This window comes from Dama dama, chromosome 18 (assembly GCF_033118175.1).
Source record: "Dama dama isolate Ldn47 chromosome 18, ASM3311817v1, whole genome shotgun sequence".
NCBI classification, from domain to species: domain Eukaryota; kingdom Metazoa; phylum Chordata; class Mammalia; order Artiodactyla; family Cervidae; genus Dama; species Dama dama.
The window spans coordinates 53,448,492-53,474,259 of NC_083698.1; the positions used below are offsets into that span (position 1 = coordinate 53,448,492).

At 40.4% G+C, this 25,768-nt stretch overlaps 1 protein-coding gene across 2 annotated transcripts in view; it reads right to left on the reverse strand.

The window, feature by feature from the left end:
- Positions 1–17,204: 17,204 nt before the first annotated feature.
- Positions 17,205–25,768, reverse strand: part of ZNF277 (zinc finger protein 277) — a 137,922-nt gene continuing 129,358 nt past the window's right edge. The window contains exons 8-12 of one of the 2 annotated variants that reach the window (XM_061165343.1): positions 24,716–24,783; positions 22,500–22,596; positions 20,792–20,834; positions 19,504–19,678; positions 17,205–17,996 (exon numbers count right to left, since the gene is read on the reverse strand). In XM_061165343.1, coding sequence (XP_061021326.1) covers positions 17,864–17,996; positions 19,504–19,678; positions 20,792–20,834; positions 22,500–22,596; positions 24,716–24,783 — 516 coding nt within the window. In that variant the 3' untranslated portion in view covers positions 17,205–17,863. Of the gene's footprint in view, positions 18,051–19,503; positions 19,679–20,791; positions 20,835–22,499; positions 22,597–24,715; positions 24,784–25,768 lie in introns of both variants that reach the window. The other variant, XM_061165342.1, reaches the window with a different exon arrangement.

Genomic DNA, 25,768 nt, shown 5'->3' on the forward strand with positions numbered 1-25,768 from the left:
ATACCATTTGGCCATCCATACACTGAAGATTCTGTGTAAGTTATTAACAGGGCCCATGGTTCCATAATTGGCTTTGTGTGAGCTATAGCTTTGCCTTTAGACTTGCTAACCAGTAACTGCCAGTGGTGGGACAAAGATAGCTCCTTTATTTCTACTCAAAACCCTTTTGTTGTTCAGTTGCTCATTTGTATTAAAAAGCAGACACCTTACTTTGCCAACAAAGGTCTGTCTAGTCAAAGCTTTGGTTTTTCCAGTAGTCAGGTATGGATGTAAGAGTTGGATCATAAAGAAAGCTCAGTGCTGAAGAATTGATGTTTTTGAACTGTGGTGTTGGAGAAGACTCTTGAGAGTCCCTTGGACTGCATGAGATCCAACCAGTCAATCCTAAAGGAAATCAGTACTGGATATTCATTGGAAGGACTGATGCTGAAGCTGAAGCTCTAATACTTGTCCGAGTCGGATATGACTGAGTGACTGAACTGACTGACTGACTGTCTGACTCTTTGTGACCCCATGGACTGCAGCATGCCAGGCTTCCCATCTTTTACTATCTCCCAGAGTTTGCTCAAACTCCTGTCCATTGTATTGATGATGTCATCCAACCATCTTATCCTCTGATGCCCGCTTTTCTCCTCTTGCCCTCAAACTTTCCCAATATCCAGGTCTTTTCCAATAAGCCAGGTCTTCAGATCAGGTGGCCAAAGTACTGGAGCTTCAGCTTCAGCATCAGAGCTTCCAATGAATATTCAGGGTTGATTTCCTTTGGGATTGACTGGTTTGATCTCCTTGTAGTTCAAAAGACTCTCAAGCATCTTCTCCAGCACCACAGTTTGAAAGCATCAATTCTTGGGTGCTCAGCCTTCTTTACAGTTCAACTGTAACATCCATATGTGACTACTGGAAAAACTACAGTTTTGACTATACAAACTTTTGCTGGCAAAGTGATGTCTCTGCTTTTTAATGCATTCTTTAGGTTTGTCACAGCTTTCCTCCCAAGGAGCAAGCAACTTTTAATTTCATGGCTACAGTCATCATCTGCCGTGATTCTGGAACCCAAGAAAATAAAGTTTGTCACTGCTTCCATTTTTTCCCCATCCATTTGCCATGAAGGGTTGGGACTGGATGCAATTATCTTAGTTTTTTGAATGTTGAGTTTTAAGTCAGCTTTTTCACTCCTCTTTCATCTTCATCAAAACCCTGGAAGGTAAGATTCTGTCAGGTTGAGTCCTCATGGCCTAATGAGACTGGAACCTGTTCTTCATCATTTAATCCCTACCTAAGTCACATTTCTCCTTATACCTAGTCAAAACTTGCCAAACTCAGTCTATAAAGAAGTAAAGGAAGGAATCTGAATTAAATGACTGACATCAATATTCAGAATATAGAGAAGGAGGTCAGGAGAAAAATGGGTAATTATAATCAGGATTCATGATGATGAAGATGATAATGGCACATTTATTAAATGCCTCCTACACAGTGGAAACTCTGTGATTTATGAGCTAACACCTGTGTGTCTTTATGCTACCACCACACTGCTTTGATTACCATAATTTTGTGATATGCTCTGAAATCAGGAAGTGTGAGATCTCCAATCTTGTTCTTTTCCAAGATTACTTTGGCTATTTGGGTTGCTTGAGATTCCATATGCATTTTATGATAGAGTTTTTCCATTTGTGCAAAAAATGCCATTGACATTTTGATAGGGTTGTACTGTGGGAATTAGGATGCACTTTAAAAATACAACCTTATTTATTTCTTTTGACACCCTATGAGATAGGTTCTATTATTTCTGAAATGCACATAAGAAAGTGGAGGCAGTGATCTTGTACCTTTTTACAAAATGTTGATATTGAGCTGTGGAAATTCAGGCAAGAGTTTTAAATTTCTTTCCCACTACTAACAATGAATATTATTATCATCTATCTCCATTCTTTTACCTTATTCCTATAATCTACTTTTGTCTGTGGAGTGTCTTGATAGGAGTTAAGAGATTTGGCTCCAGAGCCCCAGGTCCCCAGACAGGGCTTTGACAACTGGATTATCCCAGCAGTGAGATCACAGTCTGCCTGGAAAAATCAACCCCCACAGCTCTAACAAATTAGCATTGTATGTACTGGGATGGTTGATGCTCTTCACAGAGGACCATGCTAGGGCCATGACTAAGCCTTACCCCTGTGCATGTTGCTGTGGGAGCAGCTCTCCAGTGATTCACATATGGTAGGAGTTCCAGAGATGGTGCCTGAAATTTATTGCCCAGGTGTACATTTCATGTGATATTAGTCAGAACCATCCTTAGGGAAGGTGTGTGTGGAGCAGCCCAAATGAAAAATGATTTTTAAACAATTTTTCTTAGGGAAAAGTTCTAACATATTCATAAGAATAGAGTAGTATCATGACTGCCCATGTCTGTGAGTATTTTTATATGGATGAAATCAAGTTAGAAAGAACATCAAGGACAGCTCTGAAGAGGAAAACAATTTGAGAAAGAAGACACAAAGGAGGGAGTGATAAATGGGAGGGGCAGTGCTCAGACAAAGGCTCTTTGTAAGATGGATGACAGAGTGATGGTGCACCACACCCTTAGGAACATTCCTGATGCCTCCCACAGGATTTAGGAATAAATCCATCATAACAAAAGTTAATATTGCCTTTCCTATGTGCTAAGCATGATCCTATAAACTTGAGATGCAGCCATTATTATTATGGTGCTAAGCACCATCGAAAAAGCAAGAGAGTTCCAGAAAAACATTTATTTCTGCTTTATAGACTATGGCAAAGTCTTTGACTGTGTGGATCACAATAAACTGTGGAAAATTCTGAAATAGATGGGAATACCAGACCACCTGACCTGCCTCTTGAGAAACCTATATGCAGGTCAGGAAGCAATAGTTAGAATTGGACATGGACCAACAGACTGGTTCCAAATGGGAAAAGGACTACATCAAGGCTGTATATTGTCACCCTGCTTATTTAACTTATATGCAGGGTACATCATGAGAAACACTGGGCTGGAAGAAGCATAAGCTGGAATCAAGATTGCCGGGAGAAATATCAATAACCTCAGATATGCAGATGACGCCACCCTTATGGCAGAAAGTGAAGAGGAACTAAAAAGCCTCTTGATGAAAGTGAAAGAGGAGAGTGAAAAAGTTGGTTTAAAGCTCAATATTCAGAAAACTAAGATCATGGCATCTGATCCCATCACTTCATGGGAAATAGATGGGGAGACAGTGGAAACAGTGTCAGACTTTATTTTTTGTGGTTCCAAAATCACTGCAGATGGTGACTGCAGCCATGAAATTAAAAGACACTTACTCATTGGAAGGAAAGTTATGACCAACTTAGATAGCATATTAAAAAGCAGAGACATTATTTTGCCAGCAAAGGTCCGTCTGGTCAAGGCTATGGTTTTTCCAGTGGTCATGTATGGATGTGAGAGCTGGACTGTGAGGAAAGCTGAGTGCCGAAGAATTGATGCTTTTGAACTATGGTGTTGGAGAAGACTCTTGAGAGTCCCTTGGACTGCAAGGAGATCCAACCAGTCCATCCTAAAGATCAGTCCTGGGTGTTCATTGGAAGGACTGATGCTGAAGCTGAAACTCCCAATACTTTGGCCACCTCATGTGAAGTAGTTAACTCCTTGGAAAAGACCCTGATGCTGGGAGGGATTGGGGACAGGAGGAGAAGGGGACAACAGAAGTTGAGATGGTTGGATGGCATCACCGACTCGATGGACATGAGTTTGAGTAAACTCCGGGAGTTGGTGATGGACAGGGAAGCCTGGCGTGCTGCAATTCATGGGGTCGCAGAGTCGGACACGACTGAGCAACTGAACTGAACTGAACTGAAGCACCATCTTACAAACTTACGAGATAGCCATTATAATTATTATTTGTAAGATGCCCATCTCACAAAGGAGAAAATTGCAGCTTTGAGAAGTTAAAGTTCACTTTTAAAAAGTTCTGTGGCTGATCAATGTCAGAGGTAAGATTTGAACCCAGGATCTTCTGACTCAAGAGCCTCTACTAATAATATGCCTGTGTTTACAAAGCCTGATTCTTGGGCTTTTGGACTCAAAACCAGTAAGGGACTTGTTAAAAGTAAGTCTGCTTATTATATGTACCATGGTGAGAGCTTGCTTTTATAATTTAACCCAGGTTACTTCAATGGTTGGCGTAATAACATGCTACTGAAAGAATTTCACTAACCAAGGCATTTAAAAAACATGATTAATATTGTCATTGGTTTCAAGGGAGATTTAAATAACTATATTGTCATTTTCTGAGGGAAAGAAGAATGTACAAAGATGAAAGCTATCTTTTAAATTAATAAGCCAGATTCTCTCCAGGGCTTAAATCATTCATTGATTGTAAGGCAGGGGCATGGAGAGTTAGAACTCTTTAATTAGTGCCTTGGAATCTCATTGATAACAGGAAATATTAAGTATCACGCTGAAATTTCTTTTAGCCCTTTGTAACTGGACTACCACAAGGCTTTTTTGGGTCCAGGTTTTGCCTGGTACATCCAAAAAAAAAAGATCAACTCCAGAAGCCTTGACAAGAAACTTTCATCAAGGAATATTCTTTTCCTAGTCTTAATGAATTTTATTAGAAGGAATAACCTCAGAATAGAACTGATGATGGTTAAAAAGTCACATTGTACAATTTGTTAGAGATTTTTAAAAAGACCAAATTGCCTTGATAAAATTTAGATCTGCAAATGTTTGTTAAGGGTAATTAAATTTCATAAAAACAATGGTCACAAAAGAAAATTTACAATGGCAGAAGCTATAATGGATGCAATTTGACATTTGATAGATGTATTAGATACTTCCTGAGGTGGTACAATGGTAAAGAACTTGCCTGCCAATGCAGGAGACATAAGAGATGGAGGTTTGATCCCTGAGTTGGGAAGATCCCCTGGAGTAGGAAATGGCAACCCACTCCAGTAGTCTTACTTGAAAAATTCCAGAGGAGCCTGGCAGGCTACAGTCCATGGGGTCATAAAAGAGTCGGATGTGACTGAGCATGCACACACACACAACACAAAACAGAAATAAATTCTCTCACTTCAGAAAACGTATTATGCCAGCATTCGTAAACATGGAGTCCAAGGGACTGTAGTCAAAACATTCACCTGGCATGAATGGTCAGAGTCACTCTAGGGAGAGAATGGCCAGTGCCCACCAGAGGACGGTTTCTGGAACTCAGGCCTATGTGTGGAGACAGCCTGGTTAATTCTGCTAAAACCCCATAGCCATGTCTAGGTATTACCCACCTCTCCAGCCATCCCTCCTGCCTTCCCCTGACCTCCTCTAACTAACTTAAGCGATTCCCCAGCCTAGGTTCCCTGGCTAATACTGTTTCCCTGCCTGGCAGGTCTTTCTATGCCCCTAATTCCTACCCTTCCTTCTAGATGCAGGCCCAGCTCATCCTTGTTGCCTCCCACGAGGCCTCCATCCTGCTGTGATCCAGACCTTGTCCTTCCGCATAAACTCCTCCTTCCAAAGTCACCAAGGACCTCCATGCTGCCAAATCCAAAGGAGACGCTCAGATTGCCTTCTCTGTCTACTACTCCCTCCTTCTGATAGAAACCATTTCTTCCCAAGTTTCCACTATCCCTTGTGTAATACAACACCATTTGGCCAACAACAATGCCCAGAAGAGCTGCAGCTGTGGGCTCTTATCAACCTGCACTCAGGGCAGCCCTCAGTCCTAAAGAAGGGAGTTGGGCAGTATCCACCACACACCCCCCCCCCCCCCCCCCCCCGCCAACCCCCCGGCCAAACTCAGCAGGGTCCAAAACCAGACGCATTTGATCCTGACCATTCTGTTTTCAACTTTTCCCTCTGACTTTCACTATCCTAACTGAAGTTCTCGTCACCTTCTGATCAGATTAATTTGCTAGCCTCCTTTGTAAGCTGGACCCACTCCAGTTCATCCTTCACACAATTAGCTAGTTTTTCTTTTTTTTTTTTTAATCTATTCTTTTTTTTTGAAAACTGGTAAAATATGCCTAACATGCAATTGACCATTTTGACATTTTAAATGGCATTAATTAAATTCACATGTTGTGCAACAACACCAGTCTATATCTAGAACTTTTCCCTTACACTGAATGGAAACTCTATAATTGTCAGTCACTCCCATTCTCCCTCCTCAACTCCTGGTAACCTCTAATCTATTTTCAGTTTTCCAAGGAATGTATTTAAGGAAGACAGCTTACATTCTTCCTCAAAATATCCTCAGAGTCTTCAACTCTCTCTGCACTGGATGGTCTGCCCCCTCTAACCCCTGCAGCCTCCCTCATCTTTATCGTCTTGCTGCTGTCTCTCCCTTCACCTTCTCTTTGTGTCCCACCTCCACCAGTTCTCAGCCTGAGACCTTCTCCACCCACATAGCCAGCGGCAAAGTGCAGTCTGGCTTTAGCCTCACGGGGAGCAGCCTCTTGTATTCCATTTTAACTCCAGAAAAACTTGTTTAGTCACTCATTCATGTCTGACTCTTTGCTACCCTATGGACTGTAGCCCACCAGGCTCCTCTGTCCATGGGATTCTCCAGGCAAGAATATTGGAGTAGGTTGCCATTCTCTTCTCCAAAGGAGAAGATCCAGGGATCGAATCCGTGTCTCCTGCATTGGCAGGAGGATTCTTTACCGCTGAGCCACCAGGGAAGTCTAGAAAAACTTGATGTCCCCACAAATCTATTGTATAATTTCCTCTTAGAGGTGACAGTGGAAGGAGACCAAATGCACCATTTGCTTGTTGCACCCAAGACTATTTCCAACTCACAGCCTGACTGTCCCCCTCTGCTTCTCTTAGGGGGTTGCTGAAACTGCACTGGCCTTTGGAAACTGCACTGCAGGGATAGGAAGTGGGCTGGGCCAGTAGGTGGGGGCGGGTCAAAGTGAGGGTGGAATGTTGAGGAGACATTAATGTTAAAGAGCTGGGGCAATAACAGACAGATGGAGAGAACACACCAAAGTAGGAAAAGCGAGGTCGGTTCAGTGAACAGGAGGAAGCCCGGTTGCCTGGAGAGTAGCGGGCACAGGAGAGTGACATGAAATGAGGGTGGAGGTGAAACTCTTGGGGGCTTTGGAGATTGTGTAAGAAGCTGCCTTGCCTCCACATTTGATGGGAAGCTCTCTCTGTATGAAATAGAAAATCCACTTTGAGGGTTTACATAACAAAGGGGATTTACTGACCCAAGGAACTGAAAAGTCCAGGGGACCTTGAGGTGAAGGCTCTGGTTTCATTTCTCAGGAATTCTCTTCTTCGCCCTTCTCTTGAGAGTCTTTGGCCTAGTTTCTCTCAAGGTTGAAAGGTGGTTTTGGCAGCAACCAGGGGACAGGTGTCTTTTTTCCAAAAGGAAAGGGACGGTCTAGCTTCCCTAAGCAGCATAACAGAATTCCTCACCTTCACTCTGGGTCAACCTGCACCAGTCATGGTGCGCAGGCCTTTACTATGCCCCTCTCTGCATAACCCAATCTCTGCAGTGACGTTCTTACCCCCAGCAGGAACCCCTTGAAGCTAGGGCTGGGGTCAATCCCAATGGCATGGCTGCTGGTTTGGACTTCACCTTTGTAGTCAGCAACAGAGGTGTTGAAATGAGTTGCCTTTTGTGACAGTAAGCAAGTAATGATTTTCATTTTTTGATTTTTCTTTCACTTTCTCTTCCTCCTTCTTTTTTTTTTTTTTACTGTTTGCAATTTACCACAGCATATTCTTTTGTTCTTCTAATGTTTTTGAAAATCATAATCTACATGTTTTTACTAGTTTTATTTACTGCTCACTGTGTATCCAAGTCAAGTGACTGAAAATATCCTCAAAAATGCTTTTTGTAGTCTAATTTTACAAGCCCAAAGGACATAGCTTCACTTGAATATTAGAACACTGTGAGATTAATATTAATTTAGCTGAATGTTTTCAGTTTGAATTAACATGCTTGCAATGCCATTCAATCTTGCAAATTGCCATCCTCAGGAACTGAACGTGCTTTAGCTTTTCTAAGTATCAATTATAAGGCCTAAGAGTTCAACTACAGCTCCTGGTTTAATCCTTTAGCTATCCATCATCTAAAGCTTACAGAAATAGTTGAATTAAACTTCAAGGATGCAGGGTGGCTATTTTTGCAGACTAAGCAAACAATAGCTGCAATTTGATGCCCTTGATAGAAGTGGACTGGTATGTTAATTCTACATATAAATTCAGCAAAGTAAAGAATTTACTCTTGTTCTCATTCAAGTTCGACTCCATCCTCTCAAAAACAATTCCTATTACTTCATTCATTAAAGAACTTCGGGACTTGGCTTTGTCTCATTTTGAATTTCCATGTATCATGTCATGGATTTCTTTGCTGTGCTCCGCTAAGTCTCTCTGATCGTCAGTTATCTTGACCTCTTTTTATTCCTGTTTAGGATCCAAGTTCCTGACTAGATACCTCACAACGCTGTTTTGAAGGTCAATATGGAGAAGCTGTGAGGACTGCTAAGGTTTACATAACACGTTTACTTTTGTGATAATACAGCATCTGTAGTTGTAGTAGTTACTGTTCAGGCCCTTTTGTATTACAGCTTCTTCAGTCTTTGTGTGAGGGTTTTCGCCAGTCTCCTGAGGGCACCGGACCTATGTGCAAGGCTCAACCCATGACCAGTGGAGTTGGTGGACAAATATCTCCAGCTTTTTGCCCCTTGGTGGTGTTGGTAGGCAGAGGGCAACTCTAACAAGTGTTTTATGCAATCTCTCAGAGGTAGTCAGTAAGGCTTCTTTAATGCACACGGTTCTGTGCTCCTTCCATTTTATTTTTCACTTTCTTAACTGGTATTTCCTGGGTTTACCTCTCAAATTGACCACCTGTCCTCAAATTCTTAAGGTCTGTTTCTGGGGAGACTTAACCTAAGACTCTAGTTCCAACGGCTTTTCAAACAGTATTCGTGCAGCCAGCTCACCAATGACATTCTAGAATTCTAGGGCTTTATCGCTCAGCCTTAGTCCTGAATGGAACTAAGTCTACTTTGTCTCCTGATTACTGGGACTTAGTGTATTTAGTGCTAATTCTCTGAGAGGTAGTTTCCTAGTAATTCTGGCCACACCTACCATTTGCTGAGAGACTGTACCTTACAGAAGAGTCAGCTGAAACATGAGTCAAGCAGATGGATATGAAATAGCACCATTATTGCTAATAAAGATGATATTAAAAAACATGGCTTACAGCTGTGGGCAAGTGAGTTTTCTAACATTGAACCCCAAAGTCATAGGCAGTGTTGGACAGCTGAAGGACTCCAACTGCCCTGGCAGAGCCTGCTACTCTGAAGTCTGCAAAAAGGAGGAGCAGAACAGGATGTATTTTTTCTGTGGAGACAGATCCCAAAGAGAAAAAGGAGGAGGAAGGGGCTGCGTCACACATGCCGAGCTCCTATTCTCCAAATTTCCCGTTAGAAAATTCATTCCTCCCTTGCAGGAATGAGTGGGGCCAGAAAGAAACCCAGAATGTTATTGTAATGGATTCCTTTCCTCATAGAAACAAGATGCTAGGGGAAAGGAGATCCCTCTTTCCAACATTCCCCAGGTTTTTATTCTCTTAGCTCCCTGGGTTTAACCATTACACTCTGGGCCGACTCAGAGTGTGACCAGCTCCCTTGCAGGAGATCAACCATCTTTTAATATGATGACAGTGTAGCCCCCACCATGATCATACCCCCCACCCTTCCCACTCAAATGGCAACTACTCTTTCTTAGTGTGTTCTCCTGGTCCTGGTGGTGAAAAGTGTAGCTATTGCCCTAAGAAGGCAATTTAGTGACTGAAGTAATCATAGGCCATGCTGAACCCAGGAGAAAGTTCCCCAGTTCACTTTTCATTCTGAATTATATCTAATCATGTTGTTTTGGACAGTCTATCAGAGGTTCTGCCAGGAGATTATATAACATTGTAAAGATGTTTTCGGAGAAAATATTCCAGTAAAATACTGATGTTCCCAATTTAAATACAACCCCTCTACCACTGTGAATTTCCCAGGGAGAAATCAGAGTTCTAAGATTAGAATTCTCTTTTCTGCGTGAGTTAAAGTTAAAAGGCATGAGCCTAAAACTTATCCTTCCCAGGTTCTAATTCTTGCCTGACATCCCCCCAACCCCCCACCCCCAGCTGTGCCAGGCAGCATGTAGGATCTTAGTTCCCCAATCAGGGTTCAAACCCATGCCCTCCACAGTGGAATCGAAGTCTTAACCACTGGACTGCCAGAAAGTCCCTAATTCTGCTCATTGTGAACCAGAGGGGTTCTTCATATCTGTGGTTCTTTCAGCAGCTTGGACAGGGTCTCATTAGAACCACTGGTGTGGCTTTTTTCAGAGTCTCAGAAGTGAAACATCACATTTCCATTATATGTCACTTTTTAAGGAGTATCATCAAAGCACTCAACACCAACAAAATGAAACAATAGAAAAAAATCAATACCAAGACCTTCAAGTAGTTATCAAGACAAAGTGATGCTTCTAGAACTTTGCACTTTTCATAAATGAAACTCAGTGTCATCTTGATTCGGGCTTCACAGGATGCTAGTCCATCTGTGTAAGTTATCTGAATCCTTGATCTGTAAACAGACTCAACTGGGAGGAAGCTCCCTCAAGAAGTTAAAGCTGGCAACATATTTTGCCATTCCTGTGGCAAGAATCAACAGATATTTCTCTCAGGGTGACATATGAGACTGTAGGAGGTCAGAATACACCATCCCAATATATGCCCTCTGGCATAAGGATTATTTTGAACTGAAGGCAACTGAGCAAAAGCAGGCACAATATGAGCTCTTTGCTGTCTCCTATCTTGTGAAAAATGGTATCACAAACTCCTCTGTGAAGGTTTCCCCATCCCAGCGCCAGGCAGCCCCTCATTGTCCATACCAGAAAGAGAATGACAGCTCCCAGTAATACAGGAGACAGGCTGGCCCCATGAGTCTACACAACCAAACCTCACTAACTAGGTTAGTTAGCTACCATTGGTTGCCCATATATTTGCCTTCCTACAGTTTGCTGCCCCTAGAAGCTCCCAAGTCCTTTCCATTTGTCTTTGCATTTCTAAGAGTATCATGCCCTACTGACTGAGCTAGCCATGCACCCTTGACACTTTTTAAATATAACCTTTTGTTCAAATGACATAAAACCTTCAGCTTTAAGTTGTTTCTTTGTGAGTTTTCTTTCTGGGAAACTCCCTCATCATACAAAACTTGTAATATCAAAGAAACTTGTCTTTTCTCATTTTAATATGTCTGTTATCAGCCTATTGTGCAGACCCAGCCAGAGAACCTAAGAGGGTAAAGAATGTTATTCCCCACAATTTTTGCATCCTTGCAATGACGGGAAGGCCAGCCATGAGTCTGTTGTGAGATCTTTCTCTCCCACCTTGACTCTTAACACCCCTTAACTTCTATTTCCCCTTTCAACCCTCTGTCTCCAACATTCCCTGATCCATGGAATCTGGGCTTTAAATAATGACACAGTGGCTCCTACTGTTGCCTTTTGCTGTGGAATCGCTTGGGTGTGTGAAGCCTGCCATGTAAGGGGAGTTTTTCCTTCATCCCCCGCAGTTTGTTTCAGCTGGAAAATGTCCTCACCAGGCTCCTGAACTAAAGCTGTTGTTGACATTTCTGCAGCTTGAATTTCTAGGTGTATTAGGATTAGTTTAAGATATGAATGATAGGAAATCCAAAATAAGAGGGAGAAGGTTGAGGTTTACTTTGCTCACATAAATGTCTAGGTCAGCATTCCAGTGCTGGTGTAGCCTTCCAGCTACACCTCACTGTCCCATATGCAGACATCTACATCCTAAGCAAAAGAAGGTAGGAAAGGATGAAAGTAAAGCAAAGGGTACTTCTGCCCAGTTTCTTAAGGAAGACATGTAAGAACAGGCATACTGTAGAGACACTGCAGGTTTGGTTCCAGACCACTGCAACAAAGTGAGTATCGCAAGGAAGCAGGTCACATGAATTGTTTGATTTCTCTGTGCATATAAAAGTTGTGTTTACACTATACTAAGTGTGCAATAGTGTTATGTGTAAAAACACAATGTACATACCTTAATTTAAAAATACTGCTAAAAAAATACTGCTAAAAATGCTAACCATCATCTGTGAGTCATAATCTTTTTGCTGGTGGAAGTCTTACCTTTATATTGATGCTACTGACTGATTAGGGTGATGGCTGTTGAAAGCTGGGCTGGCTTGAAATAGAACAACAATGAAGTTTGACTCATCAACTGACTCCTCCTTTCACGAATGCTTTCTCTGCAGCATAAAATGCTGTTTAGATAGCATTTTATCCATAGCATTTCTTTCAAAATTGGAGTCAATCCACTCAAGCCCTGCTGCTGCTTTATGAACTAAGTTTATGTAACATTCTAAATCCTCTGTTGTCATTTCAACAATCTTCACAGCATCTTCACCAGGAACAGATTCCATCTCAAGACACAACTTTCATTGCTCATCCTTAAGGAGCAACTTTGCTTCCATTCATGTTTTATATGAGATTGTGGCAGTTCAGTCACATCTTTAGGCTCCACTTCCAATTCTAGTTGTCTTGCTATTTCCACCACATATGCAGCTATCTCCTCCACTGAAGTCCTGAACTCCTCAGTCATCCACAAGGGTTGGAATCTTCTTTCAATCTCCTGTTAATGTTGATATTTTGACCTCTTCCCAGAAATCACAAATACTCTTAGTGGTATCTAGAATGCTGAATCCCTTCCAGAAGGATTCAATTGGCTTTGCCCAGATCCATTAGAAGAATCACTATCTTTAGCAGCTAGAGTCTTAGAAAATGCATTTATTAATAATTAGACTTGAAAGTTGAAATGACTCTGATCGATGGGCTGCAGAATGGATACTGGGTTAGCAGACATCAAGACAACACTGATCCAGTTGCACATCTCCATCAGAGCTCTTGGGTGACCAGGTATATTGTCAATGAACACTAATATTTTGAAAGGAATCTTTTTTTCTGGGCAGATCTAAAGAGTGGGCTCAAAATACTCAGTCAAACATGTAAAATAGTTGCGCTGTCACGCAAGCTTTTTGTTTCATTTACAGAGCACAGGTAGAGTAGACTTCGCATAATTCTTAAGAACCCCACAATTTTCAGAATGGTAAATGTGCACTGGCTTCAACTTAAAGTCACCTGATGCATTAGCCCAAACAGGAGAGTCAGTTTGGTTTCTGAAGGCCTGAAGCCAAGCATTGACATCTTTCCTCCAGCTATGAAAGTCCTGGATGCCATCTTCTTCCAACAGAAGGCTGCTCTGCCTACACTCAAATCTGTTGTTTGGAATAGTCACCTTGGTAAATTATCTTAGCTGGATCTTCTGAATACCTTGCAGCAGCTTCTGCATCAGTACTTGCTGCTTAACCTTGCACTTTGATGTGATGAAGATGGCTTCTTTCCTTAAACTTCATCAACCACCCTCTGGCAGTTTCAAACTTCATCTGCAAGTTCCTCTCCTCTCTCAAGTTTTCAAAGAACTGAGGAGAGTTAGGGCCTTGATGTGGATCAGGCTTTAGCTTCATGGAATATTGTGGCTTGTCTGATCTTCTATCCAGACCATTAAAATTTTCCCTGTATCAGCAGCAAGGCTGTTTTGCCTTATCATGCATGTATTCACTGGAGTAGCACTTTTCATCTCCTTCAAGAACTTTTCCTTTGTGGTCACAATTTGGCTGTTTGGCAGGCCTAGCTTTTCTATTTCACCTTCCAATGTGCCTTCCTCACTAAGCTTAATAATTTCTAGTTTTTGATTTAAAGTGAGAGACATGTGACTCTTACTTGAACACTTAGAGGCCAACATTCATTGGCCTATGTTCAACACTGTGTTTCAGGGAATAGGGAGGCCTGAAGAGAGAGATGGGCTGTTTTGGTGTGCTCATGGCATCCCAAAACAATGACAACAGAAACATCAAAGACTGATGATCACAGATCACCATAACAAATATAATAATAACAAAAAAGTTTGAAATACTGTGAGATGTGAAGTAAGCAAATGCTGTTGGACAAATGAAGCTGATAAACTTGACTGATGCAGGACTGCCATGAACATCAATTTGTAGAAAATGCAGTATTTGATAAATGCAATAAGTGAAGTCGCTCAGTCTTGTCCAGCTCTCTGCGACCCCATGGACTGTAGCCACCAGGCTCCTCCATTCATGGGATTCTCCAGGCAAGAGTACTGGAGTGGGTTGCCATCTCCTTCTCCAGGGGATCTTCCTGACCCAGGGATCAAACCCAGGTGTCCCGCATTATAGGCAGACACTCTACTATCTGAGCCACCAGGGAAGTCCAATATAGCAAAATACAATAGATACTCTTTACTGCGAGAGGCTGAGAAACGTGGTCTTCATTCTAGGCAGCCATATACCCAACCAAACATTACTATTATCGTGAAGTGAAAAGGAAAGTGAGTCACTTAGTCGTGTCTGACTCTCTGTGACCCTGCAGCTTGCCAGGCTCCTTTGTCCATGTAGCTTAATTGTGTCCAACTCTTTGCGACTCTGTAGCTCACCAGGCTCCTCTGTCCATGGAATTCTCCAGGCAAGAATACTGGAGTGGGTTGCCATTCCCTTCTCCAGGGGATCTTACTTGGATCTAACAGGGATCAAACCCAGGTCTCCCTCACTGCAGGCAGATTGTTTACCATCTGAGCTACCAGGGAAGTATTATTACCAGAAATAAACAAATACTGAAGGGAACTGGACTACCAGGCTAAGAGCAGTGGTGAGGATACATACCTCTGGCAAGCCTCCTCAGCACACCAGAACTTCTCCTGCTTTCGATTGGTCCAGGCTTCCGGCAGTAATCTTCTCTGCTCTGCCTTTTCCAGCAATAGTGAATATGTCCTAGTGCCTGATTTCCTCACTATACCTTTCTAGAAGGAACAGCTGAGTTTGTCACAGTATAACTTATTTCTTAAGTTGATCCCTGTCCTTCCCTAACACATATAGGCTAATAGTGTGTGTCGGATCTGATGCTTTCCTTTTTTTTTTTTTTAAAAAAAAAAAACTTAACTCTCCTTTCTGGTCCAGACAGTGTTACCTTTCTCACCTAGATTTTGTCTAATGGAGTCTTGTGTTCTTAGAGATAAGTTACTAGATTCTGGTCTTCTCAAAGGCAATCATTGTTCAAAAAAACCTTGGGCACTCTCACTTTTCTGAGTTAGATATTCAGCATGGATTTTTTGACTGGGCTCATGGCCAATTCAGGGTTGTATTTCATTTACCATTGTCCTGGTCACTCGTGCCTACTATGTTTCGCCTTTCTTGTTGCCTTCATTTAGAGTCTTAATTCTCAAAATTTCTCAGGTGTGCTCTCTCTGGGCACATTATAGTGACATCTGAAAACTCCTTTAATAATCCCATGAATAGTTTACTTGCATTGGACTGCTATTCCCCTCTCAAGTGGTCCAGACTTTCAGGTACATTTGGCACCGCTGTCCAGTCTTGAAGGAACAGTTCCCTAGGGGTTCTTTCCAAGGATGCTCTGCATGGCTCTAACAGAGCACCTGCACGGTAGTGGCCTGTATCTGTGCTCCGTGCTCCCTCTGGGACAGTTAGTACAGTTTGCTGAGGCTTTGCTTATAATTCTTATTCAATTTCCTTGGAACTAAGTTAATTATTTCTGTCCTTATCTTCCAGATGATCCCACCAAATATCTACCAATTTAAGAAATAATCTCTTAAATGAATGAAACTTCAAGGACAGTATCCTGTCCCTTCAAGTACAGGACAGACATTGAAAGTCTGTCCTTCAATTTCACTTTTCCGTTAATGTCTATTGAATCCATTCTGCAAGATCTCAACTTTATCTCCAAAAAAGGTTTCTCCTTCTAAAGCCTAGTTACCCTTCACTTATTTGTTCTCATCCTGTCATTGTTCCTGTCCTGAGACTGGAGCACATTCTAGGAACACTCCAGACATTCCCTGATTTCCCGAACAGATCTGGTTTCTAGAGACCCAAGTTTCTAGGCACAGGATAATCACCTTCTTGACCTTTTTTCTTTTTCTAAAAAAAGATTTATTTATTAATTTCGTGGCTGTGCTGGGTCTTCGTTGCTGCATGTGGGCTTTCTCTAGTTGTGGCAAGTGGGGGCTCTTTATCATGGTGCACGGGCTTCTCACTGCGGTGGCTTCTCTTGTTTCAGAGCACAGGTTCTAGGTGCTCTTGCCTAAGTAGTTGCAGGACGTGGGCTCAGTAGATGCAGTTTGCAGGCTCTAGAGTGCAGGCTTAGTAGTTGTGGCCCATGGGCTTAGCTGTTTCATTGCATGTGGGATCTTCTGGGACCAGGGATTGAACTGCTGTCCCCTGCATTACATGGCGAATTCTTAACCACTGGACCACCAGAGAAGCCTGACTTTTGTTTTATTTAAAACAACTTGTGTCTTTAACTTAGGTAGTTTTTTCATTCAATAAGGGCTCCTATTTATTATTTGCTGGTTTTCAATGAAAAGCCTTGTTATGGGTGCCTGCATGGGGCCTTGGCCAGAGCTCATAATAACTTACAATTCTAGTCAATTTTGGATCACATAGTGGGAGATTAGTCTTGAGATTCTGCACAGGTCATACCATACAACTTCATGATTAGTCTTGGGGCAATGCCTCCATAAGTTGGCATTAATAACTGAAAACTAGAACTTCAGAATGGAGACACAGATGTAGAGAATGGACTCGTAGACCCAGGGGGGGAAGGAGAGGGTGGGAAAATGGAAAAAGTAGCACTGACATGTTATACACGCTCATGTGTAAAATGGACAGCTGGCAGGAAGCTGCCATCAGTTTGGTGCTCTGTGATGGACTGCAGGGGTGGGGTGAGGGGAGAGAGGCTCCTGAGAGAGGGGATATATGTATAATTATGGCTGATTTGAGTTGCTGTGGGGTAGAAACCAACACAATACTGTAAAGCAATCTTCCTCCAATTAAAAAATAAATTAAAAAAGAAAACGAAAACTTCAGACTCCAGTGCTCTCGAGCAGCCACACTGTAAGGAATCCATTGGTAAAGAAATGATAGAATTAGAAAATCACCATTTTGCAAGCCCTAAAAAAGTATTCTAGATAATATATACCAATGGACACTAAAATGGCTTGATGGCAAACTTTATAATGGTGCTTCAGACTGACAGCACCAGATGCAGCAGACTAAACACACTTTTCAACTAGGGACAATAGAAAACATGATACTAAGAAGATATTGTTAATTTTATTTAAATGTTATCATGTTATTGTGGTCATGTTTATAAAAAAACGATACTCATCTGTTAGCCATGTACACACTGTAGGGGAAAGTGAAGTTGTCTTGAAGTTCATTTTTAAGGAGTTTAATAACTCTAGGTGGAAAGCAATAATAATAATATAGTCAGATCTTGATTATCCCCAAATAGTGTCCAAAGCGTGCATTGTCCAGGACTTTGACCATTGCTCCTCTCTTCTTCGGCTCCTCTGATGGTCACTACGTTTACAGCTGACCCAATGTAGTACAAAAAGCACACATCTATCAAATTTTGTGACTTGTTGGATGAAGAAAGTCTGTGGGGAGGAGGCTGAAACTACTGGTTGAAATCAGATTTATAAATAATTTGAACATTTCATTTCTTTCTGATTTACATGTCTTCCTTATTATAGATATGAGTTACAATGATTACATAATAAAACTTTAGAGCCAAAATACAAAAAGCCTTCATTTTATTTAGTTTCTACTTTACTTTTGGAAAAAAAATCATTTTTTAAAAGTTTATTTTACCAAGGACTAATCCTTTGCTGATGTTCAACTTTAAAGTATTCTTTCGTGTCTGTCTCATAGGAGAAGACATGAAACGTTGCTTCTGTGGCAGTTTCTTCTAGTTCTTCAAGGACTCATGTAGTAGCAACTGGTTCAAAATACTGCTTTGTTTCAAAGCATGCAGTTTAGATGTATCTTCACTAATGATGGCAATACTTCCATTTTGTTCCTGAGCTGTCAGGTCACTTTCACTGTCAGACAGTGTACAGAGCAGAGTGTCATTTTCATAAGTTGGAAAGTAATACCTAAAAACAACCACAAATATACTGAACAACCAAAACTACAGATTATCTAGAAAATTTCTCAGCAGTTGAATGCACACATTACTATAATTTTGCTGGGTTTCTTTGCCAATAGTTTCAACCACGTTTTGCAAAGGCTTTGTAAAGGACAGAACTTCTGAATTAATTTTACTTTGACCTTTATTGGCTGACATCAGTTTTACTAGTATCTTTGTTAGCTGGCATTTCAGCCTTTGCTTGATATTTAACATAACAAGACACCATCTTAAAAGGTAGCCTACTCTACTATCAGGCAGCTCTAGCTATTAATTTAATACCTTCTTGTGTAAAGCTAAAAACGACATTCCTCTCATTTCTATTCAAAGGTTTCAGTTCTCCCCTAGGGATAGCAAAGTTCAAATACAGTTACTCTTTCATACACTACTCCTTCAAATATCCAATAAAAACAACTGTTTCCGAGTGTGGGGTTTCCCCACCCCCCCCCCCACCTCCAATCTAATCATCACTATTTTCTTCATTATAACTTTAAAAAATTAAAAACATCTATGGAATTTTAAGTCTACTACTCTGGCTCCTTCTCTGGCCAACACACTCTGGAGTTAGTTCTGAAATATAAAGGTTTTGACTTGTATAAGAAGAATTATAGGAACTGGGTCTCAGGTTAGTCCAGGGCTGACTCTGCCTCTCATAAATCTGGAATTTTCTAAAGAGGAAAAGCTAGAGCTTTTTGCCTTGACTCCTGGGGGCTCTGATTTAACATCCCCTGAGAATAGAGGTATCTCTCTGGAGCTGGAATCCCACAACCTCCCAGAGGTTCCCTCAACTGAGATTATCCAGAATGATTTGAGAACCATCTCAGAAGGCGAGACTGGCAAAGGATACCTGGGAGTCTGAGACCATCTCAACAGGTACATACTAGAAGAACAAATGCTTGATGTTTTTAAAAGCGCCAGGATGCAAAATATGCATCAAAAGCCCTAGTAGTGGTATACTGTATGACACAGTAGTTTTATGTCTAGGAGTTTATCTAAATGAAATAATTATATAAGTGTGCAAAAATGCAGGCATATCCATCTATTTAGAAGAGCAAAACATAAAAATCCTAAACATCTAGCAAATTAGGGTAACATCCATACAATGGAATATTTGGCAACATTAAAAATGATTCAATAGATGTGTAGTGGATATGCTTTTAAATACTTTCTTAATGAAATATAACTTAAAAATCTATATTTCTATACCTATATATAGCTATCCATATCACTACACCATAAAATTTGAAGTAGTTGATTACATCTGTAACAGGGAGATTATTTTAAAAGCAAGGTTTTTGAAGATTTTTACTTTTTACCATAGATTTGCATTTATTTTTTATTTAAGTTTAAAGGAATTAAATAAATGGATGAGATAATGGAGAAGGAGCAAAGAAATATATGTCTGGTTGAGCAGAACTCACTGTGGTTGATCCCATGTCTGTTTTTCAGGAAGCAGTGAAGTATGTTTAGCTTCTTCCATATGAATCCTTAAGTCTGCTTTGGACCTGAACTTCTCATGGCAGCCATAGCATCTACATTGGTGAATCTGCCTCCGAATGAAATTGACCAATTTCACTTGCTGATAGAAATTCAATCCTGAAAATGACAGTATACAGAATCATCAGACAGCTGACCAGACCCATTTTTGCGCTGTTGCAATTTTTTTTAAAAGAAGCACTTCTCTTTATTAACCAACCTGAAGAGGCAGTGCAGATTTAAAGCAAAATAATAGATAGAAAATAATAACAGCCAGTACTTATATAGTGTTTATGTACCAGGCACTGCTCTAATCACTTCTCATGCACTGATAACGTTTAATCTCCATAATACCCTACCACATAGGTGTTACCGTATCCACGTTATACACCAGGAAACTGTCCAAGGCTGCACAGCCAGTAAGTGGTAGAGCCAGGATTTGACACCAGGCTGTTGGCTCCACAGCTCATGTTCTTGACTATTAGCCTATTACATACACAACACATACACATGTCTGTAAGAGCTATAAAGTAAAGTAACACGTTCAAGAGTCTAGGAAAGTAGTCGGTGAGTTGAGGGGTGGGACGTGAGCTTTTATGGTCTTGGATATATTAGCAAGTCAGTACTTTACGTCTTCATGACACTAATATTTCTGTCACAGTGATCTACTTGGGTACATCTACAATAAACACTCGAACTACACTACCAAGCAGTGCAGTAGGTGTTTTTCATTCACTATCCATTCTCTACAACATTCTGCTGAGCTGAGGCCCAATGTCACACAGCTAGTAAGTGCTGGAGCTGGACTGTGAACTCCAGTCTGACTTCAAAATCCATGCTTTTTCCCACTAGCCCCCTCCACTTTACGATAGATATTAATCATTAACTTGTATGCCCTCTTCCAGGGGATTTTCCCGACCCAGGGATCGAACTAACGTCTTTTATGTCTCCTGCAGCGGTAGGCAGGTTCTTACCACTAGTGCCACCTGGGAAGCCCTGTTTTATTTGACATCATATATGTAGGAAAAAAAAAACTATAAATCAAAACCATAATTGAATGTTGTAGTTCAGACTGTGAATCACTGTTTCAGGCAGTCCCACTGAGACCATCTGTGGAGAGACACATTTTGGCTGTACACTGTCCAATCACAACTGCAGAACATAGGCATTGATCACGGAATAGTGTATGAAAAAAAGCAGCATCATGGAAAACAATTTCCGAATCAAACTTACCAAGTTCTGACTTTATTTTGAGGAGATCAAATTCATGTGCATCCTAAAAAAAGGAATGAATGTATCTGTGAGCATATAAATTATTTAATCTTTCAGGATGAAAGTATAAACAGACAGCTTACTCACAGGAGTTTGAACACTGCAGAACTCAGTCTCAGTTCATCATCTGTTTTCAAAGTCTTCGAAATCTACATCCAATTGCTTTATAAAGCACAGTCCAAACAAGTCATGTCAATCAGTTAAAACATTTTAGTTGTTCACAGCTTCTATCTCCAGTTTTTATTATTTACTCTGTATGCATTCTGCAGTCTAACAAAAGGGTCCTCAGTCTCTAGGTAAACGCAGACCTACTGTACTGTGTGTCTGGACTAGAATTATGACTATAGGTCCTTTGCTTCACAAGTAGATAGGTAATTTTAAATATTCTGCTTTTCCTTTTATACTGTCAAATATGGTGTTTAAACCTGCAAGTTTCTTCTCACTCATATCTTCCCACAAATTACATGTCTTTTGATTTTTACGATGCATAGGCTTATTTTTATTCTGCTCCATTCCTGCAATCGCCCATCTGGGTAAATGCTTCAACTTACAAGCTTACAGAGAATAAAGACCATCTAACTCTCTGTGAAGGCATTCAGTGTAGCATCACAGGCAGGAAAATTAAGAATTCCATGATATGTTATCACTTAAAGTGACTCAGCAGAGGTTGAGGACACCAGTCAAGGATCCTGCAAAGGGAATTCTTACGCAGGATAGAGGGACCAAGGCACCTTTCAATTCAAAGAAGTTAGGATATTGTGAGATTAGGATATTTAAGACTGGAAACTATATACATGTACTAGTGACAACCTGCTTCAGACAAAATAACTCTCCTTTCTCTTGAGTAAATGTCCATAGCCTTTTCAACACCTTCCAGGTCCTTGTTTTACTGAACTAAGAACAGTTTTTATGAATGAGAATGAAGGTGGGTCACACAGGAGAGTCTGTTCCACTAGTAAAGAGCTGAGTGGGGGGATGGGAGAGAGGGCACATCAGAATAATCCAGTAATATTTTTCTATTATACTCAACTCAGCTCCCAATATAACAAAAGAATAGCATGCAGAAGAGAAAACACGAACTGGAAATGTCCTCAAATTTCTTCTCTTCAAATCCTGGTAACTGAGGGAGCTGTAAAACCACACCCTGGGCCCTGTCCACCTCCATGGTTCCACACCCTCAGCCCTCCCAAGGGCTCTGTAAATGGCAGCTTTCTCTCTCCTGCTCTCCTTGTTCACCAGCAGGGGAAGCACTGGGAAAGACTCAGAACCTGCCCACACCCCGGGTATAGACTCAGAACCTGCCCACACCCTGGGTATAGACTCAGAACCTGCCCACACCCCGGGAATTGTTAATCGTGGTTGCAGATCCAACAGGTTAAGGCAGAACTATCTCATAAACACCTCAGAGGTGGGATGGCATCAGTGGTCTGTGAAATATCAAACTAACAGTCCACCTAGGTTCAGTGAATTCCATTTAACTGCCCCGAGTTCTGCTTCTCTTTGATGGACCTGCCCTGACTCCCATTTTGCTTAGAGCACTTTAAGGAAGGGGAAAATAATCAAGAGACTAAAGGTATAAATGACTAAAGGCACGATGAGGTTGCAGTAATCATCAACTTCTCCCTGTCAGAACAACAAAACAAATGTCAAATGAATCAAAGTATCTCACCTCCATGTGGACACATAATTTCTCAATTGTTTCTGCTTGCTTTTCACAAAACAGGCAGACAGCAGACACAGGGTGTTCTTCCCAATCCGACCAGTCACTGTGTTAAAAATAAAACAGCAAACATGGAGCTTCAAGGGTAACTGAACAGTGACCTGGTATTACTTTCTGTTCCCTAAGAAACCCTGCCAGTCCCTTTCAACTCTGACATTTCTGTAAAGACTGTCATATTATATTATGACTTTTTGATACAATTTTTGAAATTCAAAGTAGCACCATGAAATTAATATAAATAGCAAACAGGTGCTGCTCTATTTTCTTACATTTGCCCCTCTTTCTGAGCAGCTATTTCACTACAAAATCAGCACCATGTCTTTCTGAGACAACCAGATTTAATTTGCAGAGAAGACATATCAGGAGATGGGATGCTCTCTGATTAACTACAACCACTAAGTGTGCATGCTGAGAGGTGCAGTCAGTGCTGAGAGTGTGTTTCTGCATGAAAAATGGCGTATTTTAAAAAGGCAGTCTTGTATCTTTCATGTGGGAAATACTGATCATTTTAAATGGAGTAAGTGTTAAATTTGATGGCAGATATAAAAAAGCATACAGGACCTTTTTTTTTTTTTTTTACCACTTTCTCCCTTCCTTGCATTTATTTTTTGAGATACTGTCAACTTCTTGTCACTGCTAAACCAGGAGAAGCAAAATCCCAGGAGAGACAAAAGGCTGAACAGCTTTGAGTGAGAGGAAGTTGAATAATGGGGAATCCTTTTAGGTTGAAAAGAATACTTCTTGAGCTTATAATTTCAAGCAAAGAAGCTGTGAATGTTTTAAGTTAGTCATCAATGGGACGAACACAGAACAAAGTTAACCGCAATTTAGTTGTTAAATTCTCTATTCTAACAGTAAGAAGCATGAAGAGTTCAAAGATCATATCAGTTTTTTTTTTTTTAATTTTTTTTTTTTAGATCATATCAGTTTAAGTGTCTAGGGATCAATGGACTAACAAGTAAAGAATTTTGGAGTATATTTTTCTCTGAATTATATATTACCTGTGTGTTCAACAATCAGCTGTAGTAGCAAAACACTATTTAGTTGGAATAACAGTTGTTTTAATTATGTCCAACTTATTTTGGTGTTATCATTAATTTTATTGAAGTATAGTTGATTTACAATGCTGTGTTAGTTTCAGGTATGTAGCAAAGTGATTCAGTTATATGTATGTATTCAGTTATATATGTGTATATTCAGTTATATATGTATATATATATAAAATCATTTTATAAACATATGTTTTTAATAAAATATCTGATAAAAAATCTGGTATTTTTACCAGATTCTTTTTCATTAAAGGCTATTACAAGATATTGTCTAATCTCCCATGTTATACAGCAGAACCTTGTTGTTTACCTATTTTATATATAGGAGTGTATATCTATTAATGGCAAACTCTTAAATTTATCACCCCCTTTCCCTTTTAGTAACCATAAATTTGTTTTCTATGTCTGTTAGTTTATGTTTTGTAAATAAATTCATTTGTGTCATACCTTTAGATTCCACATACAAGTGATATCAATTGATATCTGTTTTTCTCTGACTGACTTTATTTAGTATAATAATCTCTCAGTCCATCTATGTTGTTGCAAATGGCATATCATATCATTCTTTTTTATGGCTGAGTAATATTCCACTGTTTGTATACCATATCTTCTTTATCCATTCATCTGTCCATGGACATTTAGGTTGCTTCCATCTTTTGGTTACTATAAATAGTGCTGCTATGAATGTTGGGGTACATGTATATTTTCAAATTAGAGTTTTCATCTTTTCCAGATATATGCACATGAGGGGGATTGTTGGATCATATGCTAGCTCTACTTTTAGTTTTTTAAGGAACCTGCATAATGTTCTCCACAGTAGCTGCACCAATTTACATTCTCATCAAAAGTGTAGGAGGGTACCCTTTTCTCCACACTTTCTTCAGCATTTATTATATGCAGACTTTTTGATGATGGCCATTCTGACTGGTATGAGGTATCAAAAGTTATTTTGATTTCAAGTTTTGGCTATATTACATGAAATGATGCATGGCTTACAGAAAGGGTTCTCTTTCTTTTTATTCTATCTTTTCAGAATGGTAACTTAAAATCAAACTAAAGAACTATTTTCCTTTTCTTAAAATACTGTGATTAAGCACCATCAATAATAAGTCTTACTCTTCCTGATGCTCTAGCAACTCCCGATCATCTTCTAGTTGAACTTCTTCCCAAGATTTTCCAAGTTCCTTTGAAGGAAGAACAGAGGGGTTAGAGATAAAGAGCAGAGGTGAAGGGGGAAGAGGGGAGAGGAGAGAGAACGTAGACACTGAACTCAAAACAAAACAAGACAGTACCTAAACGCAAACGGTTTTAAAACAACATAAGCAGAATATAGTAAAGCTGTTATTTCAGGGTAAGAAATGATATATTCTAACTCAAAGTTTAGGATTTAGGATATATCCTAAATGGTTAGGATTTCAGATATATCCTAAATCAAACATATAAAAAGCATGTAACAATGTTTAATAACATTTTAATATGCTTTTCTTTTTTGGAGAAGCAGAGATAACCTTTCAGTCAAATTCTTTTCTCTTAAATGTAAATTAGCATTTCTCAGCCCTGGATGTACACAGGGACCTCTTGGGAATCTTTTAGAAAAACCACTAATATCTTTTGAGAGAGACCCTCCTAGCTGGACTCTGTTTCCATCTGAGGTTCCCAAAAGTCAATTTCCCAGACAGCAGCCACAGTGAACTTTCTGCAGGATACTTCGCTGTTTGTCTAGCCCCTCCCAGGGCTGCTCACACTCAAGACAAAATTCAGAGGTCTTCCCATGGCTTATAAGGCCTCCATGGTCTGCCAGGCTCCCTCTCTATCACTGTGTTCCAGCACTTTTTCTCATGCTTAGCTGGCTCTGGTCAGACCACTCTTTGGTTCTTGCTTGAACACAGCAAGCCGACTTCCACCTGGCTACTTCTAAACTTGTTGGCATCGTTTGCCTCACATATCCTAACATGGCTCTGTCCTCCTGAATGTAACCACTTCTTTTTCTGAACACTGTCTAAAACACCCCTTTTTCAAGTTACTTTTTATTCTGCTAGGATGCTTTATTTTTCTTCAAAGCATTGATCATACCCTGAAATCATTTTGTGGATCTGTTTTCTTATTTTCTGTCTTCTGCACTAGAATGTCTGTGAAGACATGGGTTTTGTTCACTGTTATATTTCCAGA